The sequence below is a fragment of the Eptatretus burgeri genome, chromosome 5 (assembly GCF_056783735.1).
Source record: "Eptatretus burgeri isolate ZD-2024b chromosome 5, Ebu_testis_v1, whole genome shotgun sequence".
Classification (NCBI taxonomy): Eukaryota; Metazoa; Chordata; class Myxini; order Myxiniformes; family Myxinidae; genus Eptatretus; species Eptatretus burgeri.
Genome location: NC_140965.1, coordinates 41916705 through 41941076, shown reverse-complemented (window position 1 = coordinate 41941076; position 24372 = coordinate 41916705). Strand labels below are relative to the sequence as shown.

General features: G+C 42.7%; 1 protein-coding gene and 1 long non-coding RNA gene across 11 annotated transcripts in view; one reads left to right on the top strand and one right to left on the bottom strand.

Annotated features, from left to right (window-relative positions):
* The window catches only part of LOC147026310 (uncharacterized), a 64486-nt gene extending 60014 nt beyond the window's left edge, over nucleotides 1-4472 (top strand). Inside the window, exon 3 of the long non-coding RNA XR_015058283.1 lies at nucleotides 4236-4472. This is a non-coding gene — a long non-coding RNA (uncharacterized LOC147026310). The remainder of the gene's footprint in view (nucleotides 1-4235) is intronic.
* The window catches only part of LOC147026309 (formin-binding protein 1-like), a 167913-nt gene that overhangs the window by 86777 nt on the left and 56764 nt on the right, over nucleotides 1-24372 (bottom strand). For all 10 annotated transcript variants that reach the window (XM_085881611.1, XM_085881613.1, XM_085881606.1 and 7 more), the window contains exons 3-7: nucleotides 23159-23215; nucleotides 13843-13990; nucleotides 7098-7160; nucleotides 6475-6579; nucleotides 5442-5570 (exon numbers count right to left, since the gene is read on the bottom strand). In XM_085881611.1, the coding sequence (XP_085737737.1) occupies nucleotides 5442-5570; nucleotides 6475-6579; nucleotides 7098-7160; nucleotides 13843-13990; nucleotides 23159-23215 (502 nt within the window). The remainder of the gene's footprint in view (nucleotides 1-5441; nucleotides 5571-6474; nucleotides 6580-7097; nucleotides 7161-13842; nucleotides 13991-23158; nucleotides 23216-24372) is intronic.

Here is a 24372-nt window from a genome sequence, read left to right as displayed (position 1 = left end):
TAAAAGATAATATTTTTTTACTATCAATCAATAAACAGTTGCTGAATATCTTGAGGAATGGCAGACTAGATAGGTTTTGAAAATGGCGATTTTTATAACTTACGTGACCTCGTGACCTTGACCCTGACCTTGAACCCGGACAAAAGTTATATCCGTTGTGCAACACTCACATCGACCTCTACCCACATACTAAGTTTCATCAAAATCGGAAAGAAAAATTGTTGACGGACGGACATTTGGTCTGGCTTTATTAGGTCATCTCGGTAGAGATGACCTCAAAATGTACATTTTTTTTTTTTAACGGTCGTCTTCGTCAAGTTTAGTATGAGTACAAAGTAGACATGGATGAGCTTTGCATTTTGAGATGCTTTCAAGTTATTATTATACTGGCAAATAACACCCGTTGCTTCACTGATGGAAATACCTAGGGGCAGGCAGCGGGGAGGGGGGGGTTAAAAAGAGGGAGGAAAAGAGAGAGAGAGAGAGAGAGAGAGAGAGAGAGAGAGAGAGAGAGAGAGAGAGAGAGAGAGAGAGAGAGAGAGAGAGAGAGAGAGAGAGAGAGAGAGAGAGAGAGAGAGAGAGAGAGGAGACTGAAGAGGTGGAAGGGAAAGGAGAGAGGAAGGAGGGGGAGCGAGAAGGGGTGGGGGAAGGAAACACAGTGTGAGGTGAAAGGAAGGGAAGGCAGACGTGCGGTGGAGCATTAATTACATTCACACTGTATCATCAAAATTATTCTGCATAGAATAACAGTTTTTGATGGAAATAAAATAATTTCTGAAATCCACTTTCTACCGGACATACTATAAACACGGCCCGGAGACAAACACCGCCCGGAGACAAACACCGCCCGGACACATCTGGAGACAAAACCTGCCAGACGCATCCAGAGTCAAGCCGTCTGGTCACAAACACTACTCGGACATATCCACAGATAAGCACTGCTTGGACACGTCCAGAGAGAAACACCACCCAGACGAGTCCGGAGAAAAACTCCCATCCGGACATAAACACCGCCCGGACACATCTGGAGACAAACTCCCATCCGGACAAGTCCGGCGACAAACCCAGCCCGGACACATCCGGAGAGAAACCCCGTCTGGACACGTCCGGAGACAAACCCCACCCGGACACAAACCCCGCCCGGACACGCCTGGAGACAAACCTCGCACTGACGAGTCCGGAGACAAACCCCGTCCAGACATAACAACCGTCCAGATATGTCCACAGACAAAGACAGACAGACAGAGGGGGGGAGGGGAGAGTGAGAAAGGAGATGGCGGAGGAGGGTGCTGTGCTGTATTATTGGGAGGGGTAGAGCAAGGATGGAACAGACACAGAGACAGAGACAGACAGAGAGAGACAGAGAGAGACAGAGACAGAGACAGAGACAGAGACAGAGACAGAGACAGAGACAGAGACAGAGACAGAGACAGAGACAGAGACAGAGAGAGAGAGAGAGAGAGAGAGAGAGAGAGAGAGAGAGAGAGAGAGAGAGAGAGAGAGAGAGAGAGAGAGAGAGAGAGATAGATATGTGAGGAGGTAAAGGATTTAGCAGAGAGAATATGTTACGCTGTGTGAACAAAAAACACACACACACACACACACACACGCACACGCACACGCACACGCACACGCAAGTGCTTGGCCAATATTGGCAATTTTTTGGGAACCGGCAGGTTGGAATCAGTGTGATAACTGACTTCAGTATGTACTGTATAAAACCCAAAAACCTTGAGTAGCTTTCACCGAAAAAGAACGTTGCATTTATATAGACATTGCAGGGAGATGTTCACAAACATTAATTTTTATAAATATTTGCATATGATAGGTATAAAAAAAATTTGGCTCGGTAATTTATCAAACACGTTAATACGGCAAACAGCTTTAAAATCGGGTGTTATATCACAACTCGCTCAGAATGACGGAGCACGAACCACTCGCTCACGATGGCGAAGCACGAAGCACTCGCTCACGATGGCGGAGCACGAACCACTCGCTCACGATGGCGGAGCACGAACCACTCGCTCAGGATGGCGGAGCACGAACCACTCGCTCAGGATGGCGGAGCACGAACCACTCGCTCAGGATGGCGGAGCACGAACCACTCGCTCAGGATGGCGGAGCACGAACCACTCGCTCAGGATGGCGGAGCACGAACCACTCGCTCAGGATGGCGGAGCACGAACCACTCGCTCAGGATGGCGGAGCACGAACCACTCGCTCAGGATGGCGGAGCACGAACCACTCGCTCAGGATGGCGGAGCACGAACCACTCGCTCAGGATGGCGGAGCACGAACCACTCGCTCAGGATGGCGGACAACGAACCACTCGCTCAGGATGACGGAGCACAAACCACTCGCTCAGGATGACAGAGCACGAACCACTCGCTCAGGATGGCGGAGCACGAAACACTCGCTCACGATGGCGGAGCACGAACCACTCACTCACGATGGCGGAGCACGAACCACTCGCTCAGGATGCCGGAGCACGAACCACTCGCTCAGGATGACGGAGCATAAACCACTCGCTCAGGATGACAGAGCACGAACCACTCGCTCAGGATGACGGAGCACGAACCACTCACTCTGAATGACACGGCTCGGCAAAAGCGTCCGCAGTAAATGAACGATTCGCTCAGAATGACATAGCGTGGTACCGCTATTGATTGAAGGGTGATTGACAAGTGGCTTAAGCCCTCAAGCAAGCACTCCAATTAAATGGCTGATAAGGAACAGCTCGCCAGGCTGTGGCTGCATACCATATAGGATCCTTTTAACTTTATTTAAAGCCTGTCTTCACCATGCCAGCAGCAGTTAAATAGATTAATTGAATTCGTTCAAATAATGACCTTATAGTTTATCCACAAAAGAGTTGCTCTTCAACGTAGAACAATGCTGGAGACATTGCAAGGTTTAATCGCCCATGAAATAAGCATTGCAGATAATCTGCCACGTTGCACATCCTCGGTTTATTATTATTTAACTTTATTTTAAAACGTCCGTCTTTTCACCAGATTTGCTTTGATTCCATGTAGAGCACCTCATGAAACCTCTGAAAATATAGACACAGATCTGGCAGACGCTGTGGATAAGCAGTCCTTATGGGGGGAAGGGGGCAAGGTCGAGCAGTGAATGCATTAAGTCATACACCTCAATTAAGCTCGTTATTTTGGGCTCATTCATAAATATTTTGTTCACGTAATATAATTCTCCAAACAGTTGAAAAAGATGAGTTTAATGCTTTGGAAATTTCACATTTTCTTGTGTATTATCTATGGAGAAGAAGGGAAAATAGACTTGCTTGCTTAAAGTAAATAGGTGTATCAGCTTAGTTACAAGACTCGTTATTTCTTTAAATTATCAGATTTCGCTCCAGATTTCGACACATATTTAGTCTGGACGATACGATATCCGATCCTCAAAACTGAAATAATATTTTGATGATGTACTTTAATTTGTCCGTGAGAGTAGATCGTGGAAAATTGCATCATATAATGGATGAAATCATTCCAAGCTCCAAATTTGAAAACTATAGCACTTACAAAAGTGATGTATACAGTGATTTGTAGCAATGATGAACAGGCATTCGATAATGTGATTGAGGAAACTGAAAAAAAAAGGATCGTAAAGAAAACGTTGTGGCCTGTTCCAAGTCAAGGCACGGTTGAGCGGGCCAAAAAAACATGGTGGCTTCAGACCCCAGTGAGGTAACTAGTGAGCCTGAAGACTCCAGAGAGTGAGGTGGCCAATGATGGCACCTGATAAAGGATATAATTAAATAAGGCCATAAATTATCTTCAAAAGTGGTGTTTTAATTAACCCAAACACCTAATTTTCAGTCATGCATTTTCTTGGAGTTTTCTTAGTATGCATGCAGAGTTTCAGGCTGCTAGATCACATGGATTTGGATTTATGGAGCGCGCGCGCGCACGCACGCACGCACGCACGCATGGGTATGTATTGGAAATATATGGAAACAGCGGGGAAAAATATAGTACTTTAAGGAAATAGAAACAACAGGAAAGAAAGATCCTTTCATCATATAGATTTGAACCGTACAAGAGTACCAGTCACATGTTAATAGTCCCAATGCACTTTCAGTTGCCCCATAAATGATCGGCATCTTGTTACCCATCCTCAGTAAAACTCATTGCTTATGACCTCCATCCTTTCTTACCCCTCTATTACCACCTGTTTGACTGTCCTGAATCTGTTGTCGCTCATCTTTTCTGCAGGATTTCGGGTCTGCTGTGCATCGCTACCTCATGGTCTCTCCGATTTCCACTACTAGGCTTTACTACACCAGCTAAGCCCTGTTCCAGCCCTTCTCCTGTAATTTCCTCTCATCCCACTGTTTTTCCTTTTGACATATTTTGTATGCTGATTTTTTTTGCCCTGTCATTTTGCTATTCCACGAGCCTCGATACCTGTGTAAAAAGAATGATCATGAAAAGTGCCAATTTACAAGCACAACAGAACAATAAAAATAAGAAGCCTGAGAGAACAGTATTAGGGTTGGCTTGTTAATGTTCCTGTCTGAACTCCTCGCTCATGATGTAGAGAACCCAAGTTCAAATCTTATATTCCACGTGTGCTTGTCTATTGTGTACTCGTGTGGCCTTGCTGATGTCTGATAGTGTCACATGATTTAGCTACGGGCTCCACAGTAAGTCTTACATCACGATTTAAAAAAAAAATTTTAAAAAGGTTTAAAGAGGTGATGTAAAGGGGTCGGAAGGAATTGATTCAGCCACTATATATAAAGAGGAAGTTGTAGTCGTGCATGGAGCATAGTCAGTGGTATTTAGAAAAGTGGGAAAAATGCAAAAGGAAAAAAATAAGAAGAAGAAGAAGCAAAGAGGCCAAACACTACAGAACTGAACAGACAGAGTCAACAAATGCCATTCAACCAGAGGGAAAGCAATTGAATGCAAGAATGTCATTCAATGGAGTACAACCAAAGGGATAAAATAGTTCATGCCTTCCTTAAAATGAACACAAAAATAATGGTCGATAGAAAATTCCTCCTTTTCTTCACTCTTCTCCTTCCTCTTGTTCATTCATTCTCCTTGTTGCATCTGTGTGTTGTCTCAGTACCCCCACTGTCAATGTGTTGCCATCTTCAGCATGACCCTTCATCACCATATTTTGCTACGAGCTGAGATGTGAGCTTAAAAAAAGAAAAAAAAAAAAAGAAGACTTCTGCAACCTGAAACCTTAGCTTCTCATGCTATATATTTTGCCAATTTGCATGAAGACCTCTAATATCCTTTCCATTCATTATAATATCACAATACCAAGCAAAGCAGCAAACTCAAAGAAGTTTGAGTATTTTTTTTTTTTTTCAAAATATAAAACATCATTATTTATGCTTTGGCAGTGTCTCAATCAAATCTATAATAAGACCATCTTCACAAATAGGGTCCCAACAAACAACTCACTTGAAAGATCTTGGGCAAAATGGCAAAGTAATGCTGATTCTGCTCTTCATTGTATTTTTGAAGCTGAGTGGCATACTCATTCTTGGTATCCTCTGCTAACTGCGTACGCTGATTGGATTGTTGCCGGGCCTGCGTAACACATGTGGTGGACCACACCAAAGATGATTACGAGAAAAGCCTCAACTTCATTACACAATACAGCACTGGTTCATAAAGGATCAATTAAGCAAAAGTTCTCTAAAAACTCAGACATCTGTCTAACTTGAAGCAATAACCAACAAGAGAATGGTGACTGCTATGAGATCGAGTTATCTGACTACATTAGCTCTGCAATTTTAAGCAAACCTCGACCACCCGTTGAAGCTATAATCTGTAATTTTATTCTTCTTTAATGGCCACAATTATTTCCACGTTCTTGTGTAGTTGGCCGGGAGAAACTTGGCACAAGTCTTCGAAAAACGATTGTCCAGGCCTGACATTCAAATAATGTTCGAGCAGGAATTTGGAATTTTGCCAGGGTGCCTGCCATATCTCACCTACTTTTCACCAAGGGCATCGTGGAAGCTTTAAGATCCACCACCTCGTGCTAGTAGACGGGATGCCCAGTTTAACATCCCTCCAATGTATGGTACATACATTGATGAATAACCCTGCCTGTGAAACACCAGGATGAGTTTGGCGCTGGGACGAGATTCGAACCAAGACTAGACAGCTTAGAGGCGAGAGTGTGAGGCGTACGCTTACGCCTACGCTTAGAGGTTAGAGAGTATGCTTAGAGGCGTACCTCTAGACCATCCTGCCAGCCTGAAGCTATATCTGCAATACTGTACTTATTGAAAATTTTTTTATCACGAACAAAACATTTTCAAGTAGTACTCATTCGTAATATCAGACAGTGGAGGCAAGAAAGCAATAGAGTGACAAAGGGAAGTATGAAAGAATTTTTTTTGCAGGTTAGATACTAAATAAACATAAAAGTTAACAGAAAAGGTTTTGATACGTTTGCAAAATCACTAGAGAATGCTGTACTTGCCTTCTCCACATCGGCCTTAGTCACATTTATGTCATTGTCCATTTTGTCAAAGTACTGGAGGGCTTTTTCAGCTTCTTTGCAGTCACGTTCAAACCTCTTTTTGCACTAAGAACAACAATGAACAAAATGAAATACAAGTACTTAACCTTTTAAAACAAAGATACACTCACAAAATGTTCATGTGACTTGACATTAATGGTCTGTGAGTGCAAGTAATTTTGTACAAAAGAAAAGCCCCAAGACAAAACAAGAAACTCCAAACATTCAGACCATTTCCATCGATGTGCAAAAAAACAACTGAAGAATAGGAAATGTTTTGTATTTAGCGGTGGTAGCCCAACTGTGGCAAAGGTAAACAAAATGGGTATTTTACAGCAATTCAATGCAAAGATAGAGAGATATCACCTCAAGTGTACTCAGCACGGTGGGTTGTCTTGGCCCGACAAATCACCAGAAAATAGGTATTTTTCCATAAGAAAGAATATGTATCAAAGACCTGGTCTTACAACGGAGATTTCCTTACAACCAACCACACGTTTTCATGGAGATCGAACTCGGAGTGTTAAAGCAAAGCGAATGCGAAAGCACTTAATAACTACCAAGACCGAGCACACAATACTCACCGACTCCAGCTGCTTCCAACATGCTTCGAGGTGCTGCTGCGCTTTCCTGCCTTCGTGAAGTTGCTGCAAAGACATTTCATAATGGAAGATAATTATAGCCAAGTATCATATTAACTCATGACTAACGTGTCTCAAAAGACTCAATGTAGTAGGCAAGAGGCATATATATATATATATATATATATATATATATATATATATATATATATATATATATATATATATATATATATATATATATATATATATATATACATACACACATACATACATACATACATACATACATACATACATACAGTGGGGAGAACAAGTGTTTGATACACTGCCGATTTTGCAGGTTTTCCCACTTTCAAAGCACGTAGAGGTCTGAAATTTTTATCAAAGGTACACTTCAACTGTGAAAGACGGAATCTAAAACAAAAATCCTGAAAATCACATTGTATGATTTTAAAATAATTAATTTGCATTTTATTGCATGAAATAAGTATTTGATACATCAGCAAAACAGAACTTAATATTTGGTACAGAAACCTTTGTTTGCAATTACAGAGATCAGACGTTTCCTGTAGTTCTTGACGAGGTTTGCACAGACTGCAGCAGGGATTTTGGCCCACTCCTCCATACAGATATTCTCCAGATCCTTCAGGTTTCGGGGCTGTCGCTGGGCAACACAGACTTTCAGCTCCCTCCAAAGATTTTCTATTGGGTTCAGGTCTGGAGACTGGCTAGGCCACTCCAGGACCTTGAGATGCTTCTTACGGAGCCACTCCTTAGTTGCCCTGGCTGTGTGTTTCGGGTCGTTGTCATGCTGGAAGACCCAGCCACGCCCAATCTCCAATGTTCTTGTTGAGGGACGGAGGTTTTTGGCCAATATCTCGCGATACATAGCCCCATCCATCCTCCCCTCAATACGGTGCAGTCGACCTGTCCTCTTTGCAGAAAAGCATCCCCAAAGAATGATGTTTCCACCTCCATGCTTCACGGTTGGGATTGTGTTCTTGGGGTTGTACTCATCCTTCTTCTTCCTCCAAACACGGCGAGTGGAGTTTAAACCAAAAAGCTCTATTTTGGTCTCATCAGACCACATGACCTTCTCCTATTCCTCCTCTGGATCATCCAGATGGTCATTGAAAAACTTCAGACGGGCCTGGACATGCGCTGGCTTGAGCAGAGGGACCTTGCGTGCGCTGCAGGATTTTAATCCATGACGGCGTAGTGTGTTACTTTTGGTTTTCTTTGATACTGTGGTCCCAGCTCTCTTCAGGTCATTGACCAGGTCCTGCCGAGTAGTTCTGGGCTGATCCCTCATCTTTCTCATGATCAATGAGGCTCCACGAGGTGAGATATTGCATGGAGCCCCAGACCGAGGGAGATTGACTGCTATCTTCAACTTCTTCCATTTTCTAACAATTGCACCAACAGTTGTTGCCTTCTCACCAAGCTGCTTGCCTATTGTCCTGTAGCCCATCCCAGCCTTGTGCAAGTCTACAATTTTGTCCCTGATGTCCTTAGACAGCTCTCTGGTCTTGCCCATTGTGGAGAGGTTGGAGTCTGATTGATTGAGTGTGGACAGGTGTCTTTTATGCAGATAACGAGTTCAAACAGGTGCAGTTAATACAGGTAATTTGTGGAGAATGGGAGGGATTCTTAAAGACAAAACTATCAGGTCTGTGAGAGCCGGAATTCATACTGGCTGGTAGGTGATCAAATACTTATTTCATGCAATAAAATGCAAATTAATTATTTTAAAATCATACAATGTGATTTTTCAGGATTTTTGTTTTCGATTCCGTCTTTCACAGTTGACGTGTACCTATGATAAAAATTACAGACCTCTTCTACGTGCTTTGTAAGTGGGAAAACCTGCAAAATCGGCAGTACTTATTCTTATTAATCAAATACTTATTCTCCCCACTGTGCATATATATATATATATATATATATATATATATATATATATATATATATATATATATATATATATATATATATATATGTATCTAAATATATTGTTGTGGGACGGGGTTCGGCGGAGATAAACGACCACTAGGGGGAGCAGTGGAGTCGTCTCCTACCGAACACCCGGAATTTAGGTCGTGACTCTCGGATAATTCTGAGAGTTCACGGGTCCCTTAGTGGACCGTGGTCGCTCATATTTTGACGGCGTGGGGTAGGGTTAATTGCCTAATTTCAAAATACCTAAATACCCACGTCGTCCAACTACCGGGAAAAACCACACCCTCGACGGACCTCGGGCGGAATGGACCATTTACCGAGCCCGATCCGGGTGTAAACAGAGCGGGGTTACCAAGATCCGTCGGTCAAAATGAACAATTTACGGCACCAACAGCCTTACTAATTCTCAATATGCACCATGCTAGGCCAATGGGAGAAAGCACAGAAAACGAGCTGGTACATTTAACAGGGGTTTATTTATAACAATAATCGGGGAGGGAGACACAGAGCAGAGTTATCACGAATAACGAAATGTAATGTACAATGAACAAGACACTTAACAATTCTACTTACACAGACTAGCGCCACACACACACACACACACACACACACACACACACACACACACACACACACACACACACACACACACACACACACACACACACACACACACACACACACACACACGCACACACACGCACGCACACACACGCACGAAACTGGACCCCCTGGGTCTTTATTCGGTAGAGCCGGGCCGGGGTACCTTCCCGCTCGTGTGGTCAGACAGACTCCGAACCACCATGGTGGGACTCGAACCCACGATCCGAAGTCTACGGCCCACGTCCCTGGCATCTCAGCCACCACCACAACGAGAATCCACCGCAAAGAGCCGCAGACGACGACCGAGACCAAGCCACCATGACCGCAGACGCTCAGCAGTCGCCACGATCACTGCTCTTCGGTCACCCCCACCACCACAAAGGACCGCAGACCGCTCGAACCATGACCGCAGACCAAGCCAATCGCCACAATCACTGCTCTTCGGTCACCACCACCATGGTGAGCAACCGCAAAGGACCGCAGACCGCTCGAATCACGACGGCAGACCAAGCCAATTGCCACAATCACTGCTCTACTCTCTTGAGGTGGGAGCTGTTTCTTTCCTCGCCACTCGCCTCCTGATTGGACGGTCCCATCGCGCGATCCGCTGGCCGTCCCTCATTGGACAGGCCCACGGTAGGCGGGGCAACTACCACCTTTCTGGGGCGGAGTCGGATCTGAGGTGAAAAAAAAAATATATATATATATATATATATATATATATATATATATATATATATATATATATATATATATATATATATATATATATATATATATATATCTTCTTCCTCTTTCGGCTTGCTCCTGTTAGTGGTCGCCACAGCGGATCAACCGTCTCCATTTCGCTCTATCCTCCACATCTTCCATTGACACTCCAACCACCCGCATGTCCGCCCTCACTGCATCCATGAACCTCTTCTTTGGCCTTCCTCTTCTCCTCCTGCCTGGCGGCTCCATCTTCAACATCCTTCTCCCGATATACTCCGTTTCCCTCCTGTGCACATGTCCAAACCATCTCAATCTCGCCTCTCTCACTTTGTCTCCAAACCGTCCGACCTGCGCTGTCCCTCTAATATACTCATTTCTTATCCTATCCATCCTCGTCACTCCCAACGAGAATCGCAGCATCTTTAACTCTGCCACCTCCAGCTCCGCTTCCTGTCTTATTGTTAGTGCCACCGCCACCAAACCATACAACATAGCTGGTCTGACTACCGTCTTATATACTTTCCCCTTCACTCTTGCAGCTACCCTTCTGTCACAAATCACTCCTGCAACTCTTCTCCACCCACTCCATCCTGCCTGCACTCTCTTTTTCACTTCTCTCCCACACTCTCCGTTACTTTGGACAGTTGATCCCAAGTATTTAAACCAATCCAAGTATTTAAACCAATATATATATATATATATATATATATATATATATATATATATATATATATATATATATATATATATATATATATATATATATATATATATATTACATGTTCTTTCCCAGTCGCGATATGGTATGAGGCAGTATGAGGCAACCAAAGGACAAGGTTATATTAATGAATCAATTTAATATCTGGCAAATCGAGAAATATAAAGAAAAAAAAAACATTAATTGTGTGAAAATGAAATGCTATTATATCTGAGTGACAAAAAACACCAGCTATAATGCATCGCTTATAGAAAGATGACGTTACGACCACAGAGCCATTTTCATTCGAAATATAAAACCAAGAAGAGATGCTGTGACACGTGGTAAAGTGATGATGAAAAATGACATGTCTTAGCATACAATACCCCCATATCCCACCCCAACCTCTCTGGACCCCTTCTCTCCTTCCCCAATTCAGCATTCCCTACCCCCTTCCCATTTAATTCCTACACAAAGACCACTTTGTGTTCGAACCATTGGACTAATTTTCACAGTAGGTAACTGCTTCAGCTGGTTGTGGTTTTCATCTTGAGTATGAATCCTTCCAACAACAACTTTTTTTTTAAGATGTTATAATATTTTTAAGATCTTAGGCAGTAGAAGCTCTTCCATGAAGTATTGCATAAAAACATACAAAATGAAATATAAGAAAAAATCCCTTTTAATCAAAATACCTTCTACTCTTATGTACCAGGAAATCATGTGATACACTGGCTCTTGTTATATGGATCTTGATTAAGAGGATGTGCCTGCCACACACAATCCTGTCTGTGATCCAGAAGTGGACCCAGAGAGCTATTCTGGAGAATTACAATTAAAAGCAGCACAAACCCTTTGTCTTTTAACAGGATTTGCTGAGCACGGAGATCTACTTTTGTGTTCAGGACGCACAAAGCCAGCTTTATGCGTCTTATATAATCAAATTGCTTTAAATGGGTGGGATAGCAGAGAGAATATGCACAATATTCGGTAGCATAATGGTTGGAACATCCACTCTGAATCTGGGAGGTCAGGGGTTTGAACCCAACTCCAGCCGATTCGTACAAAATGTATTTTTTAAATGGTATGTGCTGCTTCCTTGCTTGACACTCATGATTTAAAATGATACGTTTAAAAGGCTTTGATTTAAAAGGTGGTTTGGTGCTGGTTTCCCACACTCCTAAATGATTATGTGTCTGACCTGCACTCTCTTCAACAGTTCAATACCACACTTCTCAGGGACGACAGACAACACACTTGCACCTAGTTTGGGTCTAGCCTAGACTACTGCACGGGTCTCGAGGCTGCGAAGGCATTCCACACTCTCTTCAGCGGTTCAGTTCCACGGTTCCCGGGGACACCAGATGATCTAAGAGAGAACGAATGATGACCTGCCAGGCCACAGACTACATCCTAATGGTGGGTGCAGATTCTGTGAAGCACTGGCGCACTGCACCAGGAACCATCAGTGGGCACGTCGCAAGGCCCAATCGTCAGACCTGGTGGAAATCGGTAAGTGGAGTGAGTTGATCCCAAAGCACCAATCCTCTGGATTCTGAAAAACCTTCGTGGCCTCGAGACCCGTGCAGTGGTTTGTGCCAAGCCCAAACTAGGTGCCAGTATGTTGAGGGAGAGGGGAGGAGTTCTCTGCCCTATCCCCTTGCGGGAATGTGATGGGGGGTTGGCTCAGCGTCGCCTCGCGGCAACACTGGGATGGATCTGATGGTCTGGCAGAACACACTGGCACATAGTTTTGGCCTGGCCCAGATCACTGCACGGATCTCGAGGCTGTGAAGGCGCTCCAGCATCTGGAGGATTGGCACTTGGGGATCAACTCCCCTTGCTAATATCCACCAGGTCCAAAGACGCTGTAGCTGTCTTGCGACGTGCACAGTCATGGTTCCTGGTGCAGTGTACCAGTGATCTGCACCCATTATTAAGATGTAGTCCACGGCCTCGCAGGTCGTCATTCAGTCTCCAAGATTGGCATCCCTGGGAAGCGTGGAACTGAACTGCCGAAGGGACTACTTGTTGGGCGCGTGCCAAAGTGCCAATCCTCCAATCCTCTTCTTTTTTTCCTCTTCTTCCTCCTCATTTTCCTCTTCTTTTTTCCTCTTCTTCCTCCTCATTTTTTCCTCTTCTTTTTTTCCTCTTCTTTTTTTCCTCTTCTTCCTCTTCTGATATTGGGCTGGCCACCAAACAAGCTCAAAATTTAAAAGGCTTTGATGGGGCTAATGGACTACTACTGAATTGAAGTTCCTTTTCAGAGAAATCATGATCTATACTACAGAGTGCCCCACAGAAAACCAGGAAATTTGAGATTTTGAGATTTATTTTGCCGTATTTTACCATATCAATAAGCTAACATATAAATTTTCTAACCGTAATTTTTATTTTATTTCAGAATGTAGCAGTTATCAAATTTGTATCTTTGTTTTACACTACACCTAAGTTTGCTTTTGTTTTGTTTAAAATAAACTACCAAATTTCCTGGCTTTCTGTGGAGCACCCTGTATAAGAAAGATGTATGTCTGTCTGTCTGTGTGTCGGGATTTTTCTCAGAGAGAGCAAAATTTTCAGAGGTACATCAGTGATTGCCAGGGAGTGTTTTAGGGAAAGAAAGTTGTACTGCGAAGAAGTGGGGGGGGGGGAGGAGATTACTTGCCAATGCTCAAGAAGGAAGCAGGTGTTTATAGTTTGAGAAATAACTGCATTAATACTTTCTTTTTTAAAAACGAATCCATTTTTTCAAAATGTATTACATTGGAGGCTCACCATCTTCCTCTCCTGTTTCAACTCCTGCACATAGCCCAACATCTCCTGCAGGATAGACATATTCATGTTCTCGGAGATGACCTCATGCTGCCCAGCATAGTCATTGAGCTCTGACAAAACCATCAGGAATGCACGGCATGATGTAAACCTGCACCAGGAAGAAGAGTACGGAGACAAAAGGACACCTCATTTATCCTCAAATAAATCCATCATCAAAATGGATAAGAGGAAATAAGAATACTGTTTTGATAAAAACAAATATGCATCTTTCATATTATTGTGGACAGTGATTTCACACTGATGTATTGTAATAATGGAATTTATTATAATGTAGAATGTAATGCCACCTGAAAATTGGTACAAGCTGAATAATACTACCTCATAATAAAATGCTTGAACTTCTGTAACAGTAGATGAAACTAGATATCTGCGATCACAAAGCAATCGCCAAGAGTATGCCTCCCCCGGCTTACCCTTGGTGGTTGCCCGCGACTTATCCTTGGCCCACGATTCAATGATGACATATTTTTTCGGACCAACATATTGTTGTGGGCTGGGGTTCGGTGGCGATAAACGACCACGAGGTGGAGCAGTGGAGTCGTCTCCCACCAAACACCAGGAATTTAGGTCGTGACTCTCAGACAACTCCAAAAGGTCACGGGTCACTGAGAGGACCGTGGTCGCCAATATTTTCACGGCGTAAGGTAGGGTCCACTTGTCGAACTCCAATTTACCTAAGTACTCACGCCGTCCAACTACCGGGGAAACCACACCCTCGGCCGACTTTGTCCGAATCGAGTCGCCATCACCGACTCGGATCCGGTGTAACCGAGCGGAAGTTACCAAAGCCGCGCCGGACCAAATGAACAATTTACCGGTCCGAACGGCCTTACTAATTCACAATACGCACCATGCTAGGCCAATGGAGGAAAGCACAGAAAACAAGCTGGTACATTTAACAGGGGTATATTTATAAAGAATAATCGGGGAGGGAAGCACACAAAAAGCAGAGTTATCCGAATAAAAGCAATGCAGGTATGTACAAGGCACTTAAGCAATTCTACTTAATGGACTGGCGACACACACAAACACACACACACACACACACACACACACACACACACACACACACACACACACACACACACACGAACTGGGCCGGCCGGCCTTTATTGAGGCCTTCAGCTCGGAAGGAAAGGCGAGCCGAAGGCCAGGGTCTGGCTTGCACCTGTCCGCCTCGTGCGGTGTACGACGATCTGCTCGCGTGGCGGGACTCGAACCCACAGCTTTCACGCAGCGCCAAGCACCAGGGACCGCGCTCTCCGACCGGTCACGCACCAATCAACCAAGACCAAGAAGATCAGAGACGACGATGGCCCAGGACCAGACGAACCAGCCAGCACCAAGACCCGCGACCCCCAAGACGACCAACCTCCACAGCCTGGTGTTCCTTTATATCTTTCTTGTCCGGGGTGAGAAAATTTCCATCTGAGGCGATCTCCACCCTCATTGGCCGGGGTGTCGTGGGAAGGTCGCTCTCTGTGGCAATCTAAACCCTCATTGGCCGGGGTGTCATGGGAAAGTCGCCCTCTAAAGGAATGTCAACCCTTATTGGCCGGGGTGTCGTGGGAAAGTCGCCCTCTGTGCGTGATTGGAAAAGGGGGCACGCCCCTGCCTTTGTGGGCGGAGTCCCGATCTGAGGCGATGGAAATCTCCGCCCACGTACGTGGCTGGACACGCGTGTGTAACGGCGCGATGTGCGAAGTGAAGGAGTGATGGTTTCGGTTGGCTGGAGCCTCGATTTGTATTGCAAAAACCCTGACTAAAAAAGTAATTCGCAGCACACACATGTAATTCCCATTAGACACAGGTAGGGGCCCTAACTATAAACACATACTTATCGAAATAACTAAGCTTAGGGACTGCTGTCTGTCTGTGTGCACAAGGCTTCCATATTCATAACAATATGACCTTGACCTTCAAAATTTAAGATTAGAGTGTAAATTAAGAAAATTTGTTCCAATATACAACCCATAAACCTCAACATCATGAAAATCGAAGGAAAATTATTCAAGTTATGATAAAAAAGGTGTTTTTTGTTAATTAGGTTACAATCCGAAAAAAAGTAGGTCAAGGACATTAATCAATTATCAGGTGCACAACCTCAATGCAGGTGCACTATTATGACAGAAGAACATCTCGGAAGGCCAAACGGTCTTTGAGATTCCACATTGGCAAAATTGAGCGATGACAAAAAAAACACGATTTTTTCAATCAGACCGCCATTTAACCTTGACCTTTAACCCGGAAGGGTATGGTGTAAGTAAGCATAAATGTGCCTTGCTCTATGGCATCTAGGCTATGTAAAGAGGGAAATTTCGTTCTGTTAGGACAAACCATAGTCAAGTTAGGCTGAATAAACTACTTTACTCTTCCTTAGCCTGTGTGCAAAAAGACTGCAATTTGCCTTTCATACATTCAAAGGCTGCTTTGTATGTACCAGTCACAATATAAACATTTCTATGAGTACAGTATATATTAAGAGGGCTGTCAGGATGGCCTTGTCCTATGCACACAAGCCTATAAGCTGTCTAGCCTGGGTTCAAATCCTGACCCAGCTACAAACTGTCATCCAGGTGTTTCACAGACAGGATGATTAATCAAATAGGTGTGCCGTCCCTTGGATGGACGTTAAACTGGTCATCTGGTCTGCCAAAATTAGGAGATGGACATTGAAGATCCTACAGTGTCCTTCGCAAAGAGTAGGCAAGCTATCGCCAGAACAATGGCCAAACCTGCACACTCAGTCAAGTATCCTACGTCAGAATGTCGTGCCATCCAGGATTGCAATCCTAGCCAAAAAACCGCTTCGGCAGAATCAACGCTATCTATATCGAGCATGGTGCGATGATGATGATGATCGAAGGTTAGATGAATTGATGGATGGATGATGATGATGATGATGATGAATTAACACCACATGAGTATATATTAAGCCTTGTTTGCATTGGCAAACCATACCCAGGTGTACCCAGTTTGGCAGCCTCTTGTTATCTCTGCCACCAAAGGTGGGCAGAAGTTATATTTTCACCCATGTCTGTCTGTTCAATGTCTGTTTATTTATCTGTGAACAGGACATCTCAAAAAGTTGTGGAGAGATTCAGACAAAACTTGGTGGACAAGTTGGGTGTGTGACAGAAGCTAATTCCTTCCATTTTGGTGAAGATCTGAATCCGGGTCCGAGAATTTTATTAGTAAGTCTTCAAGATCGAGCAATAGGGCTAAAACCAATTTATAGTAAGATATCTCAAAAAGCCATGGACGGATTCAGATGAAACTTGGTGGACAGATTGTGTCTCTGACAAGGAAGAAATGCTTCGATTTTGGTGATAATCCAAATCCGGACAGGAGAATATTTTAATTTCCAAGTTATTCTTCACCATTGAGAGATGGGGCCAAAAACAATATATTAGCATGATATTTCAAAAAGTTGTGTTGACAAGAAACTAGGTGGATGAATTGGAAACGAGTTATGGAAAAATAGGTGGATGAATTCGTTCGGTGACAAGAACAAGGTGATTTGATTTTGGTTCAGGTCCGGATCCAGATCTGGTCTATCAGTGGGATACAACATGTAAACTGTTCAGCCGAGCAGGGGTATGCACTCTACTGAGTGCCGTCCTAGTTCTACCATTATTTATATATGATGGTATATATAGCCTGTGATATTTCAATCTCTCCAATTTCAGTGGAACGATCACCTAGTTCATCAACCAAGTTATTCTCAGTCTCCACAAATCTAAACTCTGTATTCAAAATTGAAGCTTTGCCATTAACTCCCATAGTTTACTTTTTAATCAATAAAATCAAGCAAGCTTGTATTATTGTTATCCAATCTCTGGTCGAGGATCCTTTGTTTATGTCACCATGTATTCGTTTCTGACCGTCTTGTTCAAAGTCCTTAACCATGAAGGTAGTTGAGGTCAGGTCAGGACCTTAGAATTTATAAAGTGTGAGGAAAGTTTCCATCATCCACGATTGTGCAAAATATCACTTGTATTCACTTAGTGCTTCTGCTTGACATAAAGAAATACTCGAGGCCAAGAAAACACTTTGAAATCAACAGAAGTGGAAAATGGGGCAAGGGAGAGGGAGCTGACTCAATTGTCATTCAAAAACAAAACAATTCTTCAAACCGATACAAATAATATGCAACAATGAAATTGTTACATATTTCCCAGCAAAATGATGGCATACAAAACAGCATCGTTTTCCATTCCTGTGAAAGCATGTCTGTTGAATGAAAAATGCATTTTGCCGAATGCAGAGAGGTCCACGGTGCACCGCTGTCTTGTGTCATCCCCCATCCTTACCACAATCTTTATTACCCATATTAATCTTTGGTAATGCCTGTTTTTATAAGCTGAGTCTCTGGGTATATCATTTTGCAATCACCAACAGGTTGGTGGTCTGTCTTATTCCACCTTTCTAGGCTTGCACCTTCTGCCCTCTCCATGCTTTGTCTCCCTCCCACCCCCAAACCAATCCCAATGAATACGCAGGGCGCACATAGCCCAACAGCAACCCCCTTCCAATGAAACTCCCAAAATCTAGAATCACTGCTTGCCTCCACTCGTTTGTTCCTCTTTTCCAGCCTGTGGAAACAACTTCCACATTCTCTTCAATCTCATTCTTCCCTCCAGGTCTTCAAGACAGCTGTTCACCACCATCCCCCATCCAAAACCATGATCTTTTCCACACCCATTAAATCATCCCCCACTCCTCTTCCAATTTTTGCTTCTGTGTCCATATTGTCTTCCCCTTGCGTTCTCCCCTAACCCTCATTCCTTGTTTGTCCGTATCCGACGATGTTCTCTCTCGGCACGACTGTTGTCATTTCCCTCTTCTCTTTCTGCTGTTCCTTTTGTTCTGTTGCGTCTTGATCCATTCTGTGTTCTAGCACTAAAACGAGCCTCAACTCTGTATACAATAAAAAAAAAATTCCTTTATAAACCAACCTTCTTTCTTGCAGGTTGAAGTGTTACCTCTCCTTCTCTCCCTTCTCTACTCCTGTACATTCATTTTCATGCTTGTTTGTCCAACTGTTACCCTGCTGCCCCACTGTCAGTTCATACCCTCTATCACCTTGCTCTTCCATAAGCCTCAATCTTGTAGAGGGGAAAAAATAAATAAATAAAATCTCTTACTAAAGAATAGTTTGCAGTTCACGGAATATATAATCACAAAACCTGCAATAACTACAGATGAGGAAATGTAAGACAACTTAAGGTTTATTTATATATCTTTTGGCAAAAAAGCTTTGGTGGGGGAAGGCTTCGTTTAAATTCATAATTGCTTCAAGTTGGCTGTGGTTTTGCATTTTCTACTCTGCAATTTACACAATTTATATGATTACCACTTGTAAATTTGAATTGTGTGGAATGCCAAAAAAGGTAAAAATGAACTTACAATATATAATAATAATAATAATAATAACTAGAACTGCCACTTTATAACTGCTGGCAGTGATGACCGGGTACCCAGTCCACGTCCGCCTTTGACTCAACGTGAGACTTAAATCATAGTCGCAATTTTCGCATTGAAAGGATAAGCGTTGCCAGAGAAAACATTATTTAAGAGTGATACAAACACAGGCCTGCTTCGAGAGGGAGCGGAACAGACGAGTTACGAACCGGGCAGCACAAAGCATTCAATTTCGTTATTACTGGCTTCCAGATTCAAATAAATAAATAATTCTGGCTCCCAAACCGTGTGACCGATCAGGTTGAAATTTTAAACTTTTGTTTAGCATATCACCTGAATTATAAATGTCAAGTTTTGCATATATAGAAGCAGCGGTTCCAGAGTAAACATTAATTAATATTTATCCTTCAATCCAAGATGGCGGCCAAACCATGTGACGTGTGATGTCATAATTTGCACCACGTGTGCAAACACGATGGTGGATGATAACTGCAAATTTTCGCTTCTCCAGGTTAAGCAGTTCCAGAGAAAACATTATTTAATATTTTTCTTAAAACCAACATGGCTGCCAAACCCTGGGCCTGATCCCGTTGAAATTTCAAACGCTTATTCCGCATGAGCGTTCCACCATAAACTTGATGTTTCACATTTATTGATGCAGTATTTCCAGAGTAAACATTAATTAATATTTTCCTTCAATCCAATATGGCTGCCAAACGTTGCGTCGTACCTCAAAAGGGGGTGAGAACTTTTTATTCGTCATGGAGAGGCGGTCATAGTGGTGGAGTTTCGCCTGGATCTGTTCAGTCGTTTCAGAGAAAAAGACGTTTTAAGATATTATTTTTCAATCCAAGATGGCTGACGAACCATGTGACCTATGACATCACAAATTTATATTCTGCTTCCAACTGGGCATTGGAACACGCCTGTGAAGTTTCGTGTTAATCGGTAAAGGTGCGTTTTTCTATCCAAGATGGCCGCCAAACCATGTGACCTGTGACGTCATAATTTTTACCATGCGTGCTTACACAATGGTAGATGATAATTGCAAATTTTTGATTCGTTAGGTTAAGCGGTTCCAGAGAAAACATTATTTAATATTTTTCTTAAATTCAAGATGGCGGCCAAACCATGTGACTTATCAATTCGAAATTAACAAACTTATATCGCCTTCCTCTCCCGAATATAATTCTGAAATCTCCCCTTCAGTGGACCAGCGCTTCTGGAGAAGAAGATGTTTGAAGGTTTTCGGGTTTTTTCAAGATGGCCGCCAAACCATGTGACCGATCAAGAAGAAATTAACAAACTTGAGAAAGGATCTCATGGGGAATATATCTGTGAAGTTTCGTCTTAATCTGTCTTGCCCTTCTGGAGAAGAAGATTTTTAAAATTTATTCATTTTCAATCCAAGATGGCTGCCGAACCTTGTGATCTATGATATCATAAATTTAAATTCTGCTTTCCATCGACGACCCGAACAAGTGTGTGAAGTTTCGTGAAAATCGGATAAGGTCTATTTTTCTATCCAAGATGGCCGCCAAACCATGTGACTTCTGAGGTAAAAAAATTTTTACCATGTATGCAGACTTGAGGGAGGAAGGCACTTGCAAATTTTCGCTTAAATGGCTTATGAAATTCCAGAGAAAACATTATTTAATATTTTTCTTAAATCCAACATGGCGGCCAAACCATGTGACCTATCACTTCGAAATTAACAAACTTGCATCGCATACATGTCACGAATATAGTTCTAAAATCTCGCCTTCATTGGACCAGCGCTTCTGGAGAAGAAGATGTTTGAAGGTTTTAGGGTTTTTTCAAGATGGCCGCCAAACCATGTGACGTATCAACAACAAATTAACAAACTTGAAAGAGGACCTCAGGGGGAATGAGCGTGTAAAGTTTCGCCTCAATCTGCATAGCCGTTCTGGAGAAGAAGATTTTTTTAAAAAAACACTAAAAAACAAGATGGCGGCCGAATTACGTCATCGATGACGTCAAGAAAAACATTTTCGTCAGTGATTTTTGGCGTAGATGATGCTCAGAATTTTTCAGATTTTTCCCATGTGGCGTTCTACTTGACGAATTTTCACCGGTATATCGCTTCACCTATGACGTCATGAAAAATCACACGTGTTCCCCATAGGGAGCTTAGTAAAACGTATCGAGCGAAAAATTTTTCCATTGCACGGTTTCTGAGATACAGAGGTCCAAAGTTTATCGTTTTTTTCAAGATGGCGCCCGTACCACGTGACCAATGACGTCATAATTATAACGTGATTATGCTATCAAAAAAGATACATACTGTGGTGAAAATTTTGTCTCGATCGGACTTAGTGTCCCAGAGAAAATGGTTTTTAAAGCGAAAAAGGGTGCAAAATGCCGGCGGAAAAAGAAAAATAATAATAATAATAAACAAAAGAAAAACAATAGGGTACCCTGTACTGACAGGGTACCCTAATAATAATAATAATAAAATTACCCCTGTGTGGGGGTGACGGTCATCTCTATAATGTTTTTTACTATCATAATCGATGAACTGTTGCCAGATATCTCCTAAAATGACAGACGAGATAGGTTTTGAAAATGGCGAATTTCACAACTTTCGTGACCACGTGACCTTGACCCTGACCTCGAATCCGGGAAAAAAAATACGTCGTTGGGTATCACTCATCGACCTCTACCCACATACCAAATTTCATCAAGATCGGAAGTAAAAAGTTTTCTTTGTACCAGGAGGTGTTTTTGACCATCTTCCAGGTTACGTGGCGGCCAAACGGGACAGAAATTCAAAAATCTGTCCGGTTAGATACAAGATAATATTTTTTACTATCATAATCAATAAACAGTTGCCGAATATCTTGTAGAATGGCAGACTAGATAGGTTTTGAAAATGGCAATTTTCAAAATGGCAAAAAAATGGCGTGACCTCGTGACCTTGACCCTGACCTTGAGCCCGGACAAAAGTTATATCGTTGTGCAACACTCATCGACCTCTACCCACATACTAAGTTTCATCAAGATCGGAAAGAAAAATTGTTGATGGACGGACGGACGTACGGACGGATGGACATTTGGTCCGGCTTTATTAGGTCATCTCGGTGGAGATGACCTAATAATAAGGCAAAAGGTGTCACATCCAAACTAACAAATACAGTACAACACACCCCACTTAGTGAAACAGGGCATTTTTCAGCCTCCAGCAATTCAGTTTCAGCATCAAACACAATTGGATATTCATTCCTTTGCATCCATACAGTTTTCATTCAAAAATAGAAGCTTTTGACTATTCATTCATATATATCCATTTTGGTTGCTTCAAACATGACACTCGCATATAATTGGTTGTAAGTTGGAACTATTTGTATTTAAAACTGAAGGCACCACCAACTAAAATAGCTGCTTAAAGGACAAAGCTGAGGTCCAATGTTTTGAGGACAAAGTTGTCTTCATCCAGCTCAAGCAAAAATGCCACTCGGTGGTAGAAATGACAAACATGAACTTTGCCTATTTAGCAGCCATAGTAGCTGGTGGTGTCAGCTGTGTGAGGATTCAAGGAGTTGGGGAGCAGAGAAGTCTTATTAAAGTCTGTCAATACATGCAGGATGCTGTTCAGAACAAAACTTGTCGTAGACAACTCAAAAATGTATGTTCTATCAGATGTTGGCCAGTGTATGCTCACTTTAAGAGTGAAACATGAGACATCACATAAAATCTTATAACCATGCACAAAAAGTGCAGTGAACATGGCATTTAAGAAGGGGGATGTGGTGTGGGGAGCAGAAAATAATTAAATGCACAACATCGATATAAAACGTTCAATCTGAAATACCTCGATTCTTCTTCCTCTTTGGAGTTTTTCTTTGGCTGGTACTTCTTTGCCAAACTCCTATGTAAAAGAAGATGTTAAAAAGTACATTAAGAAATAATAATTACTGAAAAGATTGCTGGACTCGTTTGCAAGGATCTAGCTAGTTTCATTATCCAAATCAATATTTCACACGATTCCCAAAGCAAGACAGAGAACACCAATTTATGCTTTAAATCATGATCGAAAAATCTATTTCTCTAACTCTCCTCGGTAAGCCTCGTGTTGGTTTAACAGTTAAGGTGGCTGGCTGGCTTAAGATCTTAGGGCCTTGAGTTTAAGCAGCCCCCATCATGCTGTTAAATAACACCAGGTGAGTTGATTCAGCCTGTCATCTATCTATAATTCCAGCAGTGTGTGTGTGTGTGTGTGTGTGTGTGTGTGTGTGTGTGTGTGTGTGTGTGTGTGTGTGTGTGTGTGTGTGTGTGTGTGTGTGTGTGTGTGTGTGTGTGTGTGTGTGTGTGTGTGTGTGTGTGTGTGTACGGTTTCTCGACAACCGCTGGTCCGATCTAATTGAAACTTGCCAGATATATTGCTGGGGACCTGAGGATGTGCCTTTTCAAGGTTTGATATTAATCGGACGAGTGCTTTCCAAGTTATGGCCATTTATTTACCAAACCAATGACAAGACACGTTGTTGCGTGGGCGTGGCCGATGGGGAAGGGAAGCTCAGCCGCATTCCCCATTACGGGTTACAACGTGCGGGCTTCCAGAGAGTGATGACTTCGTTATTCTAATAATTTCTCGATTTCTTATGCGCATTTATAGATAAACACAATGCCCCAAGTTATGATCGTTTTCATATTAGATGGTGCATAAATTTTGGTAACATCAGAGTGCTGGTATGCTCCGAACCAGGAAGTAAATTTTTTTTCTCTCTTCTCTTCTCTTTTTGTTTTTCCTTGCGACGACATTGCGAAAAGGTAAAATACGTTGGCGCAAATTGAATAATTGGCCATTAAAACCTAAATTGCTAATCATCATAACTGTGATATGCGAACTTCCGTGCCACGCACGTACGAGCACGCTAGAGCGAAGAAACGGCCTGTGTGGTTGTTGTTTCTTGCTCGCGGTTGGAATATTTATTTATTTATTTTTATTTTTATTTTTTACGGGCACGTACTAGTCTTTCTAATGTCAGCAAAATGAGTACCAGCTTACTGGAAACAGGGGGCACT